At 41.0% G+C, this 17,567-nt stretch overlaps 1 protein-coding gene across 3 annotated transcripts in view; it reads right to left on the bottom strand.

Moving 5' to 3' along the window:
* Positions 1–9,268: 9,268 nt before the first annotated feature.
* The window catches only part of LOC139370264 (activating transcription factor 7-interacting protein 1-like), a 56,597-nt gene continuing 48,298 nt past the window's right edge, over positions 9,269–17,567 (bottom strand). For all 3 annotated transcript variants that reach the window (XM_071109632.1, XM_071109635.1, XM_071109633.1), the window contains 2 exons: positions 17,130–17,203; positions 9,269–10,286 (listed from right to left, as the gene is read on the bottom strand). In XM_071109632.1, coding sequence (XP_070965733.1) covers positions 9,804–10,286; positions 17,130–17,203 — 557 coding nt within the window. In that variant the 3' untranslated portion in view covers positions 9,269–9,803. The remainder of the gene's footprint in view (positions 10,287–17,129; positions 17,204–17,567) is intronic.

The following is a 17,567-nucleotide window of genomic DNA, read 5'->3' as shown; positions in this document are numbered from 1 at the left end:
AAAAAATTAAAAACACACATCACGACAAGAGAGACAACACAACACTACATAAAGAGAGACCCAAGACAACAACATAGCATGGCAGCAACACAACATGACAACAACATGGTAGCAACACAACCTGGCAGCAACACAACATGGCAGCAGCACAACATGACAACAACATGGTAGCAACACAACATGGCAGCAGCACAACATGACAACAACATGGTAGCAACACAACATGGCAGCAGCACAACATGACAACAACATGGTAGCAACACAACATGGCAGCAGCACAACATGGTAGCAGCACAGTTACGTTACAGCCTTATTTTCTTTATTCTTGTTATTCTAAAAAACAGTTTTGCAATGTCATTATGCGGTATTGTGTGTAGATTGATGAGGGGGGAAAACAACTCTATCCATTTTAGAATAAGGCTGTAATTTAACAAAATGTGGAAAAAGTCAAGGTGCTTTTTTTGTTTGTTACCTTTATTTAACTATTCAAGTCAGTTAAGAACAAATTCTTATTTACAATGACGGCCTGCACCACGCCCTGACCCGGACGATGCTGGGCCAATTTTGTGCAGCACTATGGGACTCCCAATCACGGCCTTTTGTTATACAGACTGGAATTGAACCAGGGTCTGTAGTGACGCCTCTATCACTGAGATGCAGTGCCTTAGACCGCTGCGCCACTCGGGAGCCCCCCAAATGTACTGTACATAGCTCTTATCAATAGATTTGATCAAATTGTAAATTACAGTGCATGAAGAATGGTGTTATTTCTATCGGGGGGGAAATGAAGTAGATGCTTTTTCCACTTGGAACCGATAGGTTCGCTAGACCTTATTCATGGTTTCCTTATGCGTAAAGGTGGTGGAATTATTAGGGAATTAAATCAAGGTCAGAATACGGTGTATCTGTAGACACCTTCCATCTCCATCCAAAATGAACAGCAGGTAAACAGCACACTATTCTCATGCTTAATAGAGAGAAAGGTACATAAAAATGGAATTACGTTAATTTACACGCACTTAACTCGGGTGAAGATGAAGATACATAGATCAAACCAACAAGACAATGCAGCCATACTAGACCAGGGATCTTAATTTGACCTATATTGCCACAGCAAAATAATCCTACAGCAACAGGATTTGAACGTTTAGTCCATAATGTTGCTTGACCGGTGGTTAGGCTATTAAACTGGCCAAAAGCAGGCTACATGAAAAGTACAATAGCACAAAAGTATATAACTTTGTGTTAGTGTGGGTTATCAGTGAATTGATGTAAATCACAGAGCTCAATACTTCTCAGCAACAAAAGTGATCAAATTAGGATCCTACATCTAAACATGAACAGTATCACTCTGTATTGTAGCCTACTGTGCATGTGACCAATAACATTTGATTTGATGTACAATTGAGTGAGTTATATATAGACACAAAACAATGTGTTTAGATGGAGAGAGGAGAGGAGAGGAGGGGCAGGCCTAAAGACCACATCAGTGATCATCAACTAGATCCAGCCGTGGGACGATTCTTGAGCGGATGGCATAATTACAAATCATTCCTAGACAGCAAATTGACCGCAAGAAGCTCAAACAGATATAATATTTGACTAAAACATAATATTTTCAAACCTTGCTTACATTTATATATGATCACGTGTCTCTCTATGCGTGGGAAATGCGTTCCAAAATACTGTTTTTACAGTCTTTTATGTGTTTTTGCTCAAATCAAACCACTTGGGAGGCCAAACTTGGGAGGCCAAATTCGGCCTGCAGGCTACCAATTGGGCAACCCTGGACGACACAATGAGCTGTTCTATACAGTACAGTTCATGTAGAGGGTAAATGTATAGAACACTTATTAAGATCAGAAGCTGTGATAAGACAGTGTGGTGAGGATAGATCTAAAAGGGAGATCTAGATACTGTACACCCCGTTAGAACGCAACCTACTAATCAAAGTTCATCCGGAATACACACACAGACAACCCTGCATGCTAGTGCGCACATGCGCACGCACACACACACACGCACACACGCACACACACACACGCACACACGCACACACACACACACACACACACACACACACACACACACACACACACTTATACTCTCTCTCACACGCCTGCAAGCACACACACTTATACTATTTCTCACATGCATGCAAGCACACGCACCATACATGCAAGCAGAGGCACGTACACACACAGTTCAAGCCACTACTCACCTATTTAACTCTTGTCTGTAACTCATTATTAATTTAGTGGTGATCAGAGGAGTGAGACAACAGTAAAGACAGAGCTGCCACTTGAAAACACAAAATGTGGTGTGGGTTCCTTAGTCCTTCATGGTGAAATCCCGCTCAAAGCAATAAACATGGGGTGTTTGTTTGAATTGAACCCCCTTTTCAATCCACAAGAAGAAGAAAAAAGACAAAAGTTGAAAATGTAAATGCTATTAATTGAAATTGTTTGTCATAAACTGTGTGTGTGTGTGTGTGTGTGTGTGTGTGTGTGTGTGTGTGTGTGTGTGTGTGTGTGTGTGTTTCCTATGGACACACAAGGGCTACATTAATAACTTATTTTGGATGAACTGGTGATGTTGATGATTGAAAAGGGATCTCCCATAAGCCATACAACTCAGATGCTGAGAAGAACCATCATAAAAAAAGAGGGGAATTTGACAGAGAGAGATGGAGAGCAGAGATGAACAACATTCTTCTCCTACTGATTTCTATTCTTATCTGTCTATCAGTCTGTCACTATTTCAAACCTACACACACACTGTGAACAGTGTTCTTCAGATGTGTCGCAAGCCAAGGCTTTACAAGCTTTTTAATCTACTTTTCAACAACTAAGCCCGGAAGTCTTTCCTGATTTACGTGCCTTTTGAGATACAGGAGAGGTGAAATACAAGGAAGGGGAAGAAACAGCTCCAGAGACAATTCATGGAGAATTGTCCATTCTAGTTGAAAAAACATCAAACCGAAATAATTAGGGGGCCGCTAAATGAAAGATGCAGAAACAAATGGAATTGAAATTGGTATGGGACGTTTATTACTTTTGGGTAATGTGTGCGTGTCAATAATTCATGGAGAGAGAGAGAGAAGGGGAGAGAGAGAGAGAGAGAGAGAGAGAGAGAGAGAGAGAGAGAGAGAGAGAGAGAGAGAGAGAGAGAGAGAGAAGGAGAGAGAGAGAGAGAGAGAGAGAGAGAGAAGGAGAGAGAGAGAGAGAGAGAGAGAGAGGGGGGGGGGCAAGTGGGTGGGTGGGTGGGTGGGTGGGTGGGCGAGAAAGCTAAATACAGGTGATGGACCAGCTGAATGAAAGAAATGGATACCTTACCCAACACTGGCAGTTTTCAAGTTTACTGTTCAAATACACAGTTTGCTAAATCACAAGTCAAAACTTCAGGCAAAACGTAATCATTTTGTGCTAATGTTCCAATTAAGTCTCAAAATGGCATCAGGTACATATGAGAAATGCAATGTATAAGGCGAGACAGAGAAAACGCCAAGATAGATAACTGTATTCCTCAAAGACAACAATTAAAAATGGATGAAGTTTGACTGAACTGACACGGCGAAAGAATGGGCATGGGAGAATTGTGAGACCAACATCAACTGACTATGAGTACCAGATATAATCTCTCTCCTTTTCGCCATAGTTTAGTGTGTGAGTGTGTGTGTATGTGTGTTTTATGTATACGTAAAGCACACACAAATACACACACAGACAGACAGATAGACAGACACTAAACAATAGTAAACCTACCTAGAGTTACCAATTTAAGAACCCCGCAAAATTGTGATGCATAGGATGTGGGTGAGGAAGGACCAGAGGAGGAAGAGAAGGAAAATGGGGGAAAAGGAGTCATTGAAGAAGAGTTGTTGTTTAGTTGTCTCTTTCTTTAAAAAAAATTCAGTCCAAGTTAATTTACATCTGAGTTTAAAGACAGAGAAAGAGAGGGAGAGGAAAGTGCTCTGGAGAACTGGTGGAAAAGGGTAGAGGAGAGAAGGAAAGGAATAAGCATGGAAAGGGATGGAATGGTGAGGAGGGAGAGAGGAAAGAGACAAGGGAAAGAAAAAAAGTCTCAAATAGAAAATAAAAACTCCCCCTCCTCTCTCTCTCACTCATAAATAGAGGAAATTGTACAGCAGGTAGATGGAGAAATAAATGAGGAGGCAAATGATGGAGAGAGCGAATATATGAATAGATGAAGCACCTCCCAGCACCACGATAAGGAAGAGAAAAAACATACAACGAAAAAAAAAATTAAATACTCCAAAGCCTTCCGTTTCGGCAGTTTGTGTGAGCTGAGAGGAGGGTTATCAGTAAATTCTCCAACTGTTACAAATCTCCTTCATCTCTTCCTTTTCCGCCAAAAACCAGGAGCCTTCCAGTTATTTAAGATGTAAAGCCTTCTCCGGAACAACTGTTAAACGTGTCAAACAGGCGGCATGCTGAGGTACTACCCAGAGCTAGAGACAACGTACAACTGGCACCTCCATCTGCCTTAGAATGTAGAACTCAAAGTGCGCTGACTCTCTGTCCACCCCCTCCTCTACCAGAGAGGGGGAGAGGGAGAGGGAGGGAGGGATGGAGGGGGGGAGAGAGAGAGAGAGAGAGAGAGAGAGAGAGAGAGAGAGAGAGAGAGAGAGAGAGAGAGAGAGAGAGAGAGAGAGAGAGACAGAGAGAGAGAGAGAGAGAGAGAGAGGTATGTGGAGGTGGGTCCCTCTATAGGATTTTGAATTTAAGGGATGCAGGTTCTCATTTGCAACAAATGTCTATGAAAATCGAATATAATAAGGAGAATGGCTCCCCCTATTGTCAATAATGAACACATGCTACCTGACATTTTTTTTAGCTAACATCGTGTTCAGGGGTGTCATGCACCCCTAAAAATCTGTGTGGGCACGAAGTACGTGAGGAAGGCTGTTTCTCACACCTGAAAAAGCATTTTCCTGCAATCTAGAGTTCTAATCATGATGCTTAATTCTATGTGAAAAAAACATGTACACTGCTCAAAAAAATAAAGGGAACACTAAATTAACACATCCTAGATCTGAATGGATGAAATATTCTTATTAAATACTTTTATCTTTATATAGTTGAATGTGCTGACAACAAAATCACACAAAAATGATCAATGGAAATCAAATTTATCAACCCATGGAGGTCTGGATTTGGAGTCACACTCAAAATTAAAGTGGAAAACCACACTACAGGCTGATCCAACTTTGATGTAATGTCCTTAAAACAAGTCAAAATGAGGCTCAGTAGTGTGTGTGGCCTCCACGTGCCTACAACGCCTGGGCATGCTCCTGATGAGGTGGCGGATGGTCTCTTGAGGGATCTCCTCCCAGACCTGGACTAAAGCATCCGCCAACTCCTGGACAGTCTGTGGTGCATGATGTCCCAGATGTGCTCAATTGGATTCAGGTCTGGGGAACGGGCGGGCCAGTCCATAGCATCAATGCCTTCCTCTTGCAGGAACTGCTGACACACTCAAGCCACATGAGGTGTAGCATTGTCTTGCATTAGGAGGAACCCAGGGCCAACCGCACCAGCATATGGTCTCACAAGGGGTCTGAGGATCTCATCTCGGTACCTAATGGCAGTCAGGCTACCTCTGGCAAGCACATGGAGGGCTGTGCGGCCCCCCAAAGAAATGCCACCCCACACCATGACTGACCCACCGCCAAACCGGTCATGCTGGAGGATGTTGCAGGCAGCAGAACGTTCTCCACGGCGTCTCCAGACTGTCACGTGCTCAGTGTGAACCTGCTTTCAACTGTGAAGAGCACAGGGCGCCAGTGGCGAATTTGCCAATCTTGGTGTTCTCTGGCAAATGCCAAACGTCCTGCACGATGTTGGGCTGTAAGCACAACCCCCACCTGTGGACGTCGGGCCCTCATACCACCCTCATGGAGTCTGTTTCTGACCGTTTGAGCAGACACATGCACATTTGTGGCCTGCTGGAGGTCATTTTGCAGGGATCTGGCAGGGCTCCTCCTGCTCCTCCTTGCACAAAGGCGGAGGTAGCGGTCCTGCTGCTGGGTTGTTGCCCTCCTACGGCCTCCTCCACGTCTCCTGATGTACTGCCTGTCTCCTGGTAGCGCCTCCATGCTCTGGACACTACGCTGACAGACACAGCAAACCTTCTTGCCACAGCTCGCATTGATGTGCCATCCTGGATGAGCTGCACTACCTGAGCCACTTGTGTGGGTTGTAGACTCCGTCTCATGCTACCACTAGAGTGAAAGCACCGCCAGCATTCAAAAGTGACCAAAACATCAGCCAGGAAGCATAGGAACTGAGAAGTGGTCTGTGGTTACCACCTGCAGAACCACTCCTTTATTGGGGGTGTCTTGCTAATTGCCTATAATTTCCACCTATTGTCTATTCCATTTGTACAATAGCATGTGACATTTATTGTCAATCAGTGTTGCTTCCTAAGTGGACACAGAAGTGTGATTGACTTGGAGTTACATTGTGTTGTCTAAGTGTTCCCTTTATTTTTTTTAGCAGTGTATATTTTTCTGTATATCTAAGCATAACTCCTGAGCTGTCTGATACTCCTGACTGGTGGTGATTTTTTTTTTTAAAGAAACTAAATATGCTTTTCTGCATCTCTGATAAAATCTGCATAAAAGATTGAGTCTTATTCAGTACATTTAGTAATTGCTTGCTTTTCTAAAGTCTACCAAACTTGCCAGCGGGCTTGCCAGCTAAGATAGTTAGACAAGCTAGTTACTCTAACTCGATTGATAGCCTGAAATGGCTTCTTGGTAGCTGGTTATGAGGTTGAGAGATTGAGAGATTTTGGATTTATCTGGGCTAGATAAAGCCATCTTCATAAAATTGCTAGGTGGCTGGCAGTATTACAGAGAAACAACACCAACGAAATAAACAAAAACATATTTGTATAAATGTTTTTATTGAAACGTTTTAAAACAGGACAAATCTGAGGGGGCACGTGCCCCTGTGCCCTCTATGGGCATGACGCCTCAGTTTCAATAAATAAATAAAACATTTGATGAACAACACTGACGATCTGGAGTGAGATAAGTGGACATGGCAAAGTAGCCTATGGGCCTAAATGGTGAGAACTCACCATCATTTGAGGACTGTCTCTCTTGGAAATAAAAGTCAAACCACAAAGTAAAAACAACAATAGGCTTTACTACAACATCCGTAAGCTCCCAAGCACAATTTTGCAGCAGAAACGTCTGTGGGATCAATCTAAAAGTGCTTTGTGCTTTTGCTGTTTGACTTAGTAGGCTCATCATGGCAGGAATTCTGACAGTTAAGCTTAGAAGAAGTTGATGAGAAGATTTTCCTATGTAATTGACTCATTTTTCCTCTTGCCAATTTAAGATGGATCTCCATCTATGGCTGCCTTTACACAGGCAGCCCAATTCTGATCTTTTGACACTAATTGGTCTTTTGACCAATCAGATCACATATTTTGCCAGTAATTGGGCAAAATATCAGAATTGGGCTTCCTGTGTAAATATAGCCTATGCTACCTTTATTTGCCATATTATCCCAGCTGAGCTTAGTCATATGCTATGGACTGTGATTGTGTAGGCTAACTAACCTATGGTTGGACTCCAGACATAAAAGCTGTGACAAGGGGGTAAATGCCCATAGAGAAAGATAGAGGTCTCTAGTGGCCAAAAGGCCATTTTAGCATCGGCACCGCCATTGAGGGCTTCCGACTTCTTAAAGTAGTCAAAGTAGTCAACTGGGTGGGGATTCCTATGAGTTGTAGCCTCAATGGCTCTGCCCATGCTGTCACAGATGCTATAATGGCACAGATATAAAGATGAGTCCTCTATCTATCTCTATGTTAAATACCTACTAGACAGCTAGGCTTACAAATATAAAACCTAATTAACACCTTATTCCTGACCTCTCTACTTCACAGCTTGTCTGAGAATTCTTTGAGCACTCCAAAGCACCAGCTGTGGAATCTTATCATGCCTCTGGAATAGAACATCCTCATGTTGTGCAGTGCTTTATTCATAGAACATGTTCATATACAGGACAATAGGGGGGAAACACACAAGTGTCAGCCTTTCATACCTTAAGTGCCACTCTTGTAGATCATGTGTGGAGAGGGATGGTCATGGAAGCTGGTGTCAGTGTTGGATAATGACAGCTTTATTGGTGCATATCTGAATGGCTGCCACCCTCCGGATCTCTTCAGCTGCTGACAGGAAACTTCTATAAAAGTGCCTCCAGGTGCCATAAGAAAGCCTAATGTCAGATTGTTGGCTGGAGAGAAAGAAACATGAATATTGGTCTGCAATGCAAGTAATTCCTTGCAACATTGACTAATACTGAATCAATTTACTGCATAACGGTATGTAATAAAAGCAATCAATGACAACTTCAGTACACTACATAAAGCTATGACACGAAGGCTGTGTTTTAACAGCCACTCTAAAAACCCAAATCTGACTTTCCTTCTACATCCAATCATTTTTATTTTTTTGTTTACTCAGTTTTACGTGACCCACATCCGATTTGCACGTTCAAACTGATGTAGCCTCTTAAGGATCCCGGATAGCACACAGATGCAATGCTCATTTCCTGTCACTGTTCCTTTACATTTTTGGGGTGGTTGTCATGATAATGGCAGGTCATGTGCAAAAAATAACACTTCAGATCAAAAGAATCTGAGCCTCCAGACAGAGGTCGCATATGGAGGATATGGTTTGTATCAGGATTGAGATCCACATATAGGTGGTATAAATTGGAAGTCAAAAGATCAGATTCCATGGCTGCGTTTACACAGGCAGACCAATTCTGATATTTTTCCACTAATTGTTTTTTTAAAAAACAGCTTTTTTGACCAGATCAGCTTTTTTGCAAATAATTGACACAATTGGGCTGCCTGTGTAAACACAGGCATGAAATCTGCCTCGTTTACACAGCACAACAAATTCTTATGTATGGGCATATCCGATTCATATCTGACCTTTTCCCGATTGTGTAAACATCAGCAAAAACATGGAATCTGTTCAGATTCTTACCATATTCGTATGTGATTCTCAATTCATATACAATTTCTATGCTGACAAGACAATCACCCAAAAATGTAAAGGAACTGTAGCAGTAAATGAGCATTGCGTCTGCGGGCTATTTCAGAGGCTACATCAGTGAAAACGAGCAAATATGATATGGGTCACATGTAAAACAGACAACAAGATTGGCTATGGGGACAGCTGTGTAAACTCAGGCTAACAAAATGAATCTCAACACTTGTAAACTTTCCAATAAAACGTTTTATTGAATTTGTCATTCCTATTAAGTCTGGTTACCAGACAATACATACAAAATTACTATCATCGTTCTAACATCATTTAAGTTCTAACACCGATTTTGCATTCCTGTGCAATTTCTGTGAACGTTAAAATGTATTTTCTTTCACTTATTTTTTAGAAAGCCAAAAAAAAAAAAAAATTATAATAAAAACATCTGGACAAGGGTAACAGAAGTCAACATATAAATATCTGACCTGCCATGGGGAACAATTCACTTATGTACAATAGCTTAACTCACAAAGAATATACAACGATAGGCACAACGATAACCGTTGCCATATCCTTTCTTCAATCAGAGTAGTCTGGAGTCCAACAGTGTACATTTAGATGTTTTCTCATAGTGTGTGTTTGTGTACGTTCACAAGTGTTAACACTAAAGCAATCTCAGTCAGGGTCCTCCAGATCACCTTAAAAAATAAGCAGGTGGAATGCTATCAACTTCCTGTTACATGAAATGCCTTTTCCATTCCTGGTTGGCTCAGCTAGGAGTCGTCGCGCTGATGACGTCAGTGCACTGCGGCTCACAGAAAGTCCCGAAGCGCCCGTACACATCCCGGGCCCGGACAGCAAAGTAATACGTAGATCCAGAAACAAATTGGGTGAGGGTACAGGCCATGGGCAGTGGCAGTGCCTTCACCTCCCCAATCTTCTTCCAGTGCTGCCCCGCTCCAGGGCCATTCCCGGCCGACCCAGCGTTGTCCTGGTGGTACGCGTACAGGTGGTAGCTTTCCACCGCTGCACAGGTCAGGTCAGTCTCTGCCACGCACCAGGACAGGACGATGCCATTCTGGTTTTGCACCCTGGCCAACTTCAGTTGGGGCTGCTGTGGTGGTGTGGTCTGGTTGGCCTCCATGGGTAGCCGGCCAGGAGGCAAGGGAGCCAAGGGTAACGGGGGCAGGGTGACAGGGGGGGGCTTGGTTGGAGTGGTATTGTTTCCCATGCGTGCTTTGGATGGGGAGTCCTGGGAGGGAAACGAGAGGAGATGGAAATAAATTAGGGCAAGAAATATGCAGAAAAACACGTATAGCTTTCAAAAAATAAAAATATATAGGTCAAAGACTTAAGGTTTTCAAAGTAGGAAAAAAATATATATATATCCATGCTTAGGCTGGCAGAAATATAACTACCCAGAAAAAATGACATTCTTTTATTTTGAATACCACATATTTGATGTGTCACAGGTACAACTCAATTTGTTGAAGGTTTTTTCTACAAAACCTCCTGCCTTACACTGAAATAAATGCTAAAATCTATGAACATATCTTTCGCTTCATCCTTTGAGATTTGTTTTTGTCTGTCTGAGTCAACAAAAGCAAGTTATTGTATTTGAATAAAAACTGGTGTTATACTGTATGACAATATTTTGTTACCCTGAATGACATCACTACGGCTCACAAATATTGATTAAATGTGATCCTTAAGCAACAAAAATAATGATCCTATGAACTATTATTAGTATCAGAAATACATTTTTTATTTTAGCTATTTTTTGTTGTTATAAAACTGAGTAAAAAACAGGATAAGATGTTTAAAATGTGCAGGCTAGCTGAACTTAAATCTCTTCCATACTAGAGAGAGAGAGAGAAATTACCCATACGCCACACACACAAAGAACCTGGGTTTTACTACACAACATAGTTTAACTGACACGAGGTACAATTTAATTCACATAGGATTAAATCAGCATTGAGCATTTCAAACAAAGCATTAATTAAAAAACATTCCATAAACATTGGGCAAAAAAATGTAGTTTTGCTTGAAATCATCACGAAATAGTGGATATCTTTCTCAAAGTAATGTCATGACATTACATCAGGCATTTGAAAGAAAATACATAAACAATTATTCCACCAACATCAAAACAAAACATTTCTGTATTCTGAACATCAGAATATTAACCAAATCCATTGTTTGAACATCAAATGGAACACATCGACGTTCTCAAACTGAACCCATCATTCAATAACATCTTTAAAACATGGATTTCTTTTTAGATTGCTTGTGTATGTCGTTTTCTTGTGTAGGCCTATGTAGTATTCTGTAGCCTAACTGGTGTGTAACTTGGAATTTGGACTAATGAAGCTCTGTATACTTTTCCCAGTCCGAGTTGCAGAGTTTTGAAATCCTTCGTTTTGTAGTACACGGCTCTGGTTCGGAGATCACTGCTTGGACATCCGACTTGAAGTAGTATGTGATGTCCTTAACTTGGGGCCACGCAAATTAATTATTTATTTCAACTGCTTGTTGCATGCAACTGATTTCCATCTACTCTCCTACAACCGTCAAAACTTGGCCAACAAATGGCTGGTAATCGTAATTGACTATTATGAACTTTCCTTTTAAGTCCTCTGGTGGTTTCACCATTGGGGACAGGTTGTCTTCTGCTTCTGCATTTTGGTTCTGAAAGTCCACCTCTGTTAGAGCATTGCACTCACAGGGGATACCTGCTTGGGAGCAGAAGCAGGACACCTCCCGATGGTGAATCTTTCCAGGTTCCTTTGCGATCATCTGGTGGATTTTTAAGGTTCATTTGACAGCTGGCAACTCATTTGGAACTGCTTCATCAAAATCGTTTAATCTCATCCTCAGCAATCCAGAAGTACTTTACGCTTGACTGCATTTTCTCCAGCATGGTGTAGAGCTCCTTTGGGCTCTGGAGGTCACCGCCCTTTTTGACAAACTCATCTGCACAACGTTTAACCAAACCACCAACCCCATCGAGTGCACCTTTTCCGTGGGACTTCTCAGAAAAATTACCTCTTTGAACTCATGAGAAATGACACCGTGCTCAGGAGGTAGAAATTATTTTTATTTCTATATTGCGTGACGGGGCCATCACTCATGCATGTAGTGTGGTCGGGGATGTTTTTTTCCCTTCCTATCATCCAAGACAGGCTTCAGATGAGCCCACACGGCACGCTCGTCATGCCGGAGGGACTCTGATATGGAGGCATAGGATTGGCATGTACACAACACTTGTGTAAGTAGTTGCCTTCTTACGGCCGCCCCCAAAATGAAAAGCCTGAACCTCTTTATGCAGCTGACATGCAAAATTTTCAGAAAAATCCATGTGGATTATAACCTTGTGTTCTTTAAGTGTGTCTTTTAAGTTTCAGCACTGCTCAACTTGGTGCAGCCAGTTAAACTGGTGCCTCGCAATAGCATCCAGTTTCTTGTTTAAGTTTTTAACCAGATCGAGCCCCATGCCCATCTGTTTTTTTTCTCACAAAATTTGAGAAGGACCTTTCTCCATTGCTCGATTTCTCCCTTTGCCACTGTTGCCAGGAAATTTGTGCATTCTCTTGAGGTAGGGCCAGCTCTATTTCATCATAGCATAACTTTGCACAAACATTGCTTGTTCTTGTGATCACAGACATTGGAAGACAGTAACTCAGAAACTCTTGAGGTTTTCAGCAACCCGCTTTGGCTCAACCTGTCAACTAGAAGTTTCACATTCTCGTGATTAAGACACGCACAGGTGTTGAGGTCATGTGCCTTCGGCTCTGTAATGTAAAATGGCCACAGTCGTAAAAACGTTCTGAATGACAGCGAAAGTGTCCCATCCACCTCTGAATTGTACTCTGCATGGAGTTATTTTAGAGATTTCATGAGTATGCGCCTCTGAATCTTCTTTTGCATGACCGTGTCTTTCTTCCCTGAGAAAAGGCCACTATTTTCATCTCTATTGAGAAATGCAATGACCAGTGTTTTCCTCACTGAAGACATTTTCTTTTTCCCTCGTGGCCTGTATTTTTCAGTTAGATTGCATTTGAATTTATTTGACCTTTGCATGCCCTTTCGTAATTTGTCACTTTTTTGTAGCGATCGTTTTAGTTGCATTTCCAGTTGGAGAATTTTCTTCATTAGTTCTCGTTTTTCCTTTTGCAGCCGCTTGCAATGCTATGATATCCTTTTCACTTTTTCTGGAGTAGAGGAAGCAAGTGGTTGCTCCAGTGTTTGAGATTGAGGCTCAAGGTTCTGGAGTCAAGGATGGTTGTTCCAGCTCTGGAGGTGCAGGTTCATGTTGTTCAGGGGGCTGCTCAAAATAGTTTCCTTCAGTGGACACTGAAGTTAAATTCATCACCACAATAATTTGTTCTATTTTTTTCACGCCGCCTCCTCTGATTTAATCTCCATTTTCCCCTCTTTTTTTCAGCATCAGATTGTGTCATTGTATGGATCGGTGGATGATCAGGATTGACATCCTTCTTTCTTCTCTGATAGCTAAAAAACGAAAATGTTATAGTTATGACACTGGCGCAGAATAGGATTCACATCCATTAAATATTATTAGTAGTCTATTAATAGTAGGCTATACAATGATAACACTTAATCAAAGTTTAAAAGTTAAATCAACTTCCTCTCCCAAACATGTTTTGTTACCATTTCACTGTTAATGTTAATAATAATCACTTTACTATAATTTGTGCCTGCGGCAAACACTTTACATTGCATTTGGTTGCATTATTACATGATAGTTAAGTATTATGCATTGTTACACTGTAACTGGTAAATGTATATTCAATGCAGGTACACAAATGTAATTTCAACATACCTACACAAAATAGATAGATAAAATGACCATCAAACTACTTCAATTCAAACTTGTACAGTCTCAATTTTTCATAAAGTTCCAAATGTGAAGCAGCATTTAACTAATATAATTGATTATCCATATTTGTGTGTGTGTGTGTGTGCAATATTATATTAACTAATATAATTCATCAGTTATACCTTAACTGCAGTGCAATAAGACATTAACTACAGTGTAATAATGCAACTTAATGTTAAGTGTTACCCACCCAGCTTTATATCCTATTATATCCTATTCTGTTGCTGACAGTAGCATGAAGCCATGAAAACAATACCTTGCTTTTCTTCTGGCTAGTCTTTCCTCCCTAGCAACTGGATCTGCGTTAATCTTTTGTCTGTGCCGTGCAGCCCTCTCCTTATTAGACAATGGCATCTACAGTATAAAGATAATGTTCCTTGAAATACCTTAAATTGCCATGAAATAGTTTACAATTATAATATTCAGTATTCATACAACAAGTAAATATGAATTGCATGATTACATTTTGTAAACTAGTGAAAACATGGGATAACAAAACTACTGTCATTCAGCATAATGGGTGACATTGTGGTATAACATGAAACTTTTGTTGTGCCAAAGGACAAAAAAAGCGTGACACTGAAGGACGGATTTCATACATAAACCTATATGGGTCAAAGACGAGACGTGTAAATTTGGTGTTCGAAGGCCATTCATTTTACATAAGATAAATATGTATAAATATAATATTAAAATCACTCAACTCTTACCCTTCTTTTGACCCAGAAATATTTGTGTTGCAAACTATTAAATTAAGGGAGTTATTGAGCTCTAAAGTGTCAAAATGTCCTTCAGTGTAACTGTCCGAGTTAAAATTCTAATGACAAAAGTGATTTTAAAATATAGAAATTAATCGTAAAAATATAAATGAACACCCATAGCATAATTCAAATCAAATCAGGTCACATACACATGGTTAGCAGATGTTAATGCGAGTGTAGCAAAATGCTTGTGCTTCTAGTTCCGACAGTGCAGTAATATCTAACAAGTAATATAACAAATTCACAACAACTACCTTATACACACAAATGTAAAGGGATGGAATATGAATCTGGGCCAGCAGCCTTGCGAGGGTTAACACATTTAAATGTCTTACGTCAGCCATGGAGAAGGAGAGGGGGGCCCGCAGTCCTTGGTAGCGGGCTGAGTTGGTGGCACTATATTATCCTCAAAGCAAGCAAAGGTGTTTAGCTTGTCTGGAAGCAAGACATCGGTGTCCGTGACGTGGCTGGTTTTCTTTTTGTAGTCTAATTGCCTGTAGACCCTGCTACATACGTCTCGTGTCTGGGCCGTTGAACTGCGACTCCATTTTGTCCCTATGCCGACATTTCGCATGTTTAATTGCCTTGTGGAGGGAAAAAATAGACTGTTTATATTCGGCCATATTCCCCGACCTCTTTCCATGGTTGAATGCGGTGGTTTGTGCTTTAAGTTTTGTGCGATTGCTGCCATCTATCCACGGTTTCTGGTTGGGGTAGGTTTTAATAGTCACAGTGCGTACAACATCACCAATGCACTTCCTAATAAATTTGCTCACCGAGTCGGCATGTAAATATTTGTTATTGTCTGAGGCTTCCCGGAACATTTTCCAGCCCACTCTTGAAGTGTGGATTCCGATTGGTCAGACCAGCGTTGAATGGTTCTCGTCACCCTATTTGAGGTTCTGCCTATTGGACGGTACGAGCAAGATGGAGTCATAGTTGGATTTGCCGAAGGGAGGACGGGGGAGGGCCTTGTATGCATCATGGAAGTTAGAATAGCAGTGGTCCAGTGTTTTGCTCGAGCGGGTGCTAAAGTCAATGTGCTGGTAGAATTTAGATAGCCTTGTTCTCAAATTAGCTTTGTTAAAATCCCCAGCTATGTGGTTTCCAGTTTACATAGAGTCCAGTGAAGTTCTTTCAGGGCCTTCGAGGTATCTGCTTGGGGGGGGATATACACGGCTGTGACTATAATCGAAGAGAATTCTCTTGGGAGATAACGCAGTCGGCATTTGATTGTAAGGAATTCTAGTTCAGGTGAACAAAAGGACTTGAGTTACTGTGTGTTGTTATTGTTACACCATGAGTCGTTAATCATGAGGCATACATCCCCGCCCTTCTTCTTACCAGAGAGATGTTTGTTTCCGTTGGCGTGATGCACGAAGAAACCTGGTGGCTGTATCGACTCTGACAACATATCCCGAGAGAGCCATGTTTCTGTGAAACAGAGAATGTTAAAATCTCTGATGTCTCTCTGGAAGGCAACTCATGCCCTAATTCTGTCCACATTGTTGTCTAGAGACTGGACATTGGCGACTAATATGCTCGGAAGCGGTGGGTGGTGTGCTCGCCATTCTAAGTCTAACCAGGAGGCCGCTCCATCTGCCTCTCCTGTAGTGACGATGTTGTTTTGGGTTGGCCTCTGGGATTATATCCAATGGGTGGAGGTCCGAACAAAGGATTTGCTTCGGGAAAGGCGTATTGCTGGTCGTCATGTTGGTAAATTGACGTCGCTCTTATATCCAATAGTTCTCCCCGGCTATATGTAATAAGACTTGAGATTTTCTGGGCTAACAATGTAAGAATTAATACATAAAAAACAAAATTACTGCAGTTTCCTAAGGACTTGAAGCAAGGCGGCCATCTCCGTCGGCGCCATCTTATTTCCTGTGTGTTAGTGTTTGCAGAAATATATAGAGTAATGGGCGACATACCGTTTCAAAATAATAAAACGTGAATAACTTTTGTCCGGACTTTAGCGCTTCAATGTCATTCAGGTAAAAAGCCATTTTAAAGCACAACACATGATGGTAATCATGTGACAGTGTGTGACATCACAAAGAAGACCCATTGAAGATAATCTATCAATGTGATGAGGTGAGTAAATCTCTCTGAAATATTTGATGATTTCACCTTTCACCCTCTAGTAACCTTTGTAACAAAAACACATGTCCTTCAGTACAACAGAAAATATACTTTTGTTCTTTTACAAAATCTATATTAAATATGAAAAGTAAGGATAATCTTTAAAGGTCAAGGTCATTACTTTATATAGGTGGCCAAGGAGCTGCCTATTTGTATTTCATTGTGTTGTGTTTGTTTCGTATTCATTAAAATGTTGAGAAATTAATGCATTAAAATAATCTTATAGGAACTCAAATTAATCAAATAAAAATATGAACATGTGAAATAGATTCAGGGGTAACAAACTCACCAGAGGGGGGCGGTAGTGAACTGTCAGATGAGGACCACCAACTGACTGTTGAGGAGATGCTCTTGATGTTGTGCCTGTAAAGAGAGGACAATATGTCAAATTAGATAACATAATAAGCATCCCCTCCTCAAATCTGCGTTGATCACAAGATTCTTTGAGTAAAGAAACTATATGCAAACTTTTACTCAGAACCACTTTTACAGAGCAAATAGACATAGAGCTGACTTATAACACATTGAATAACAGGCATGGCTAGGCTAATAGATATCCTTGGAATTATATTAAATTGTGTCAACTGACTGACCACAATCATAAAACATCCAGCAATTAAGATTAGAATCTAATGATTCTAATTGTATTAAAAAGTGTGATTAAAATAGATTTCATTGTCATTTTTTTGTCAACAAACTACACAAAATACTAAATGTGAAAGTAAAA

This window comes from Oncorhynchus clarkii, chromosome 17 (genome assembly GCF_045791955.1).
Source record: "Oncorhynchus clarkii lewisi isolate Uvic-CL-2024 chromosome 17, UVic_Ocla_1.0, whole genome shotgun sequence".
NCBI lineage: Eukaryota > Metazoa > Chordata > Actinopteri > Salmoniformes > Salmonidae > Oncorhynchus > Oncorhynchus clarkii.
This window is presented reverse-complemented; position numbering and strand designations above follow the sequence as displayed.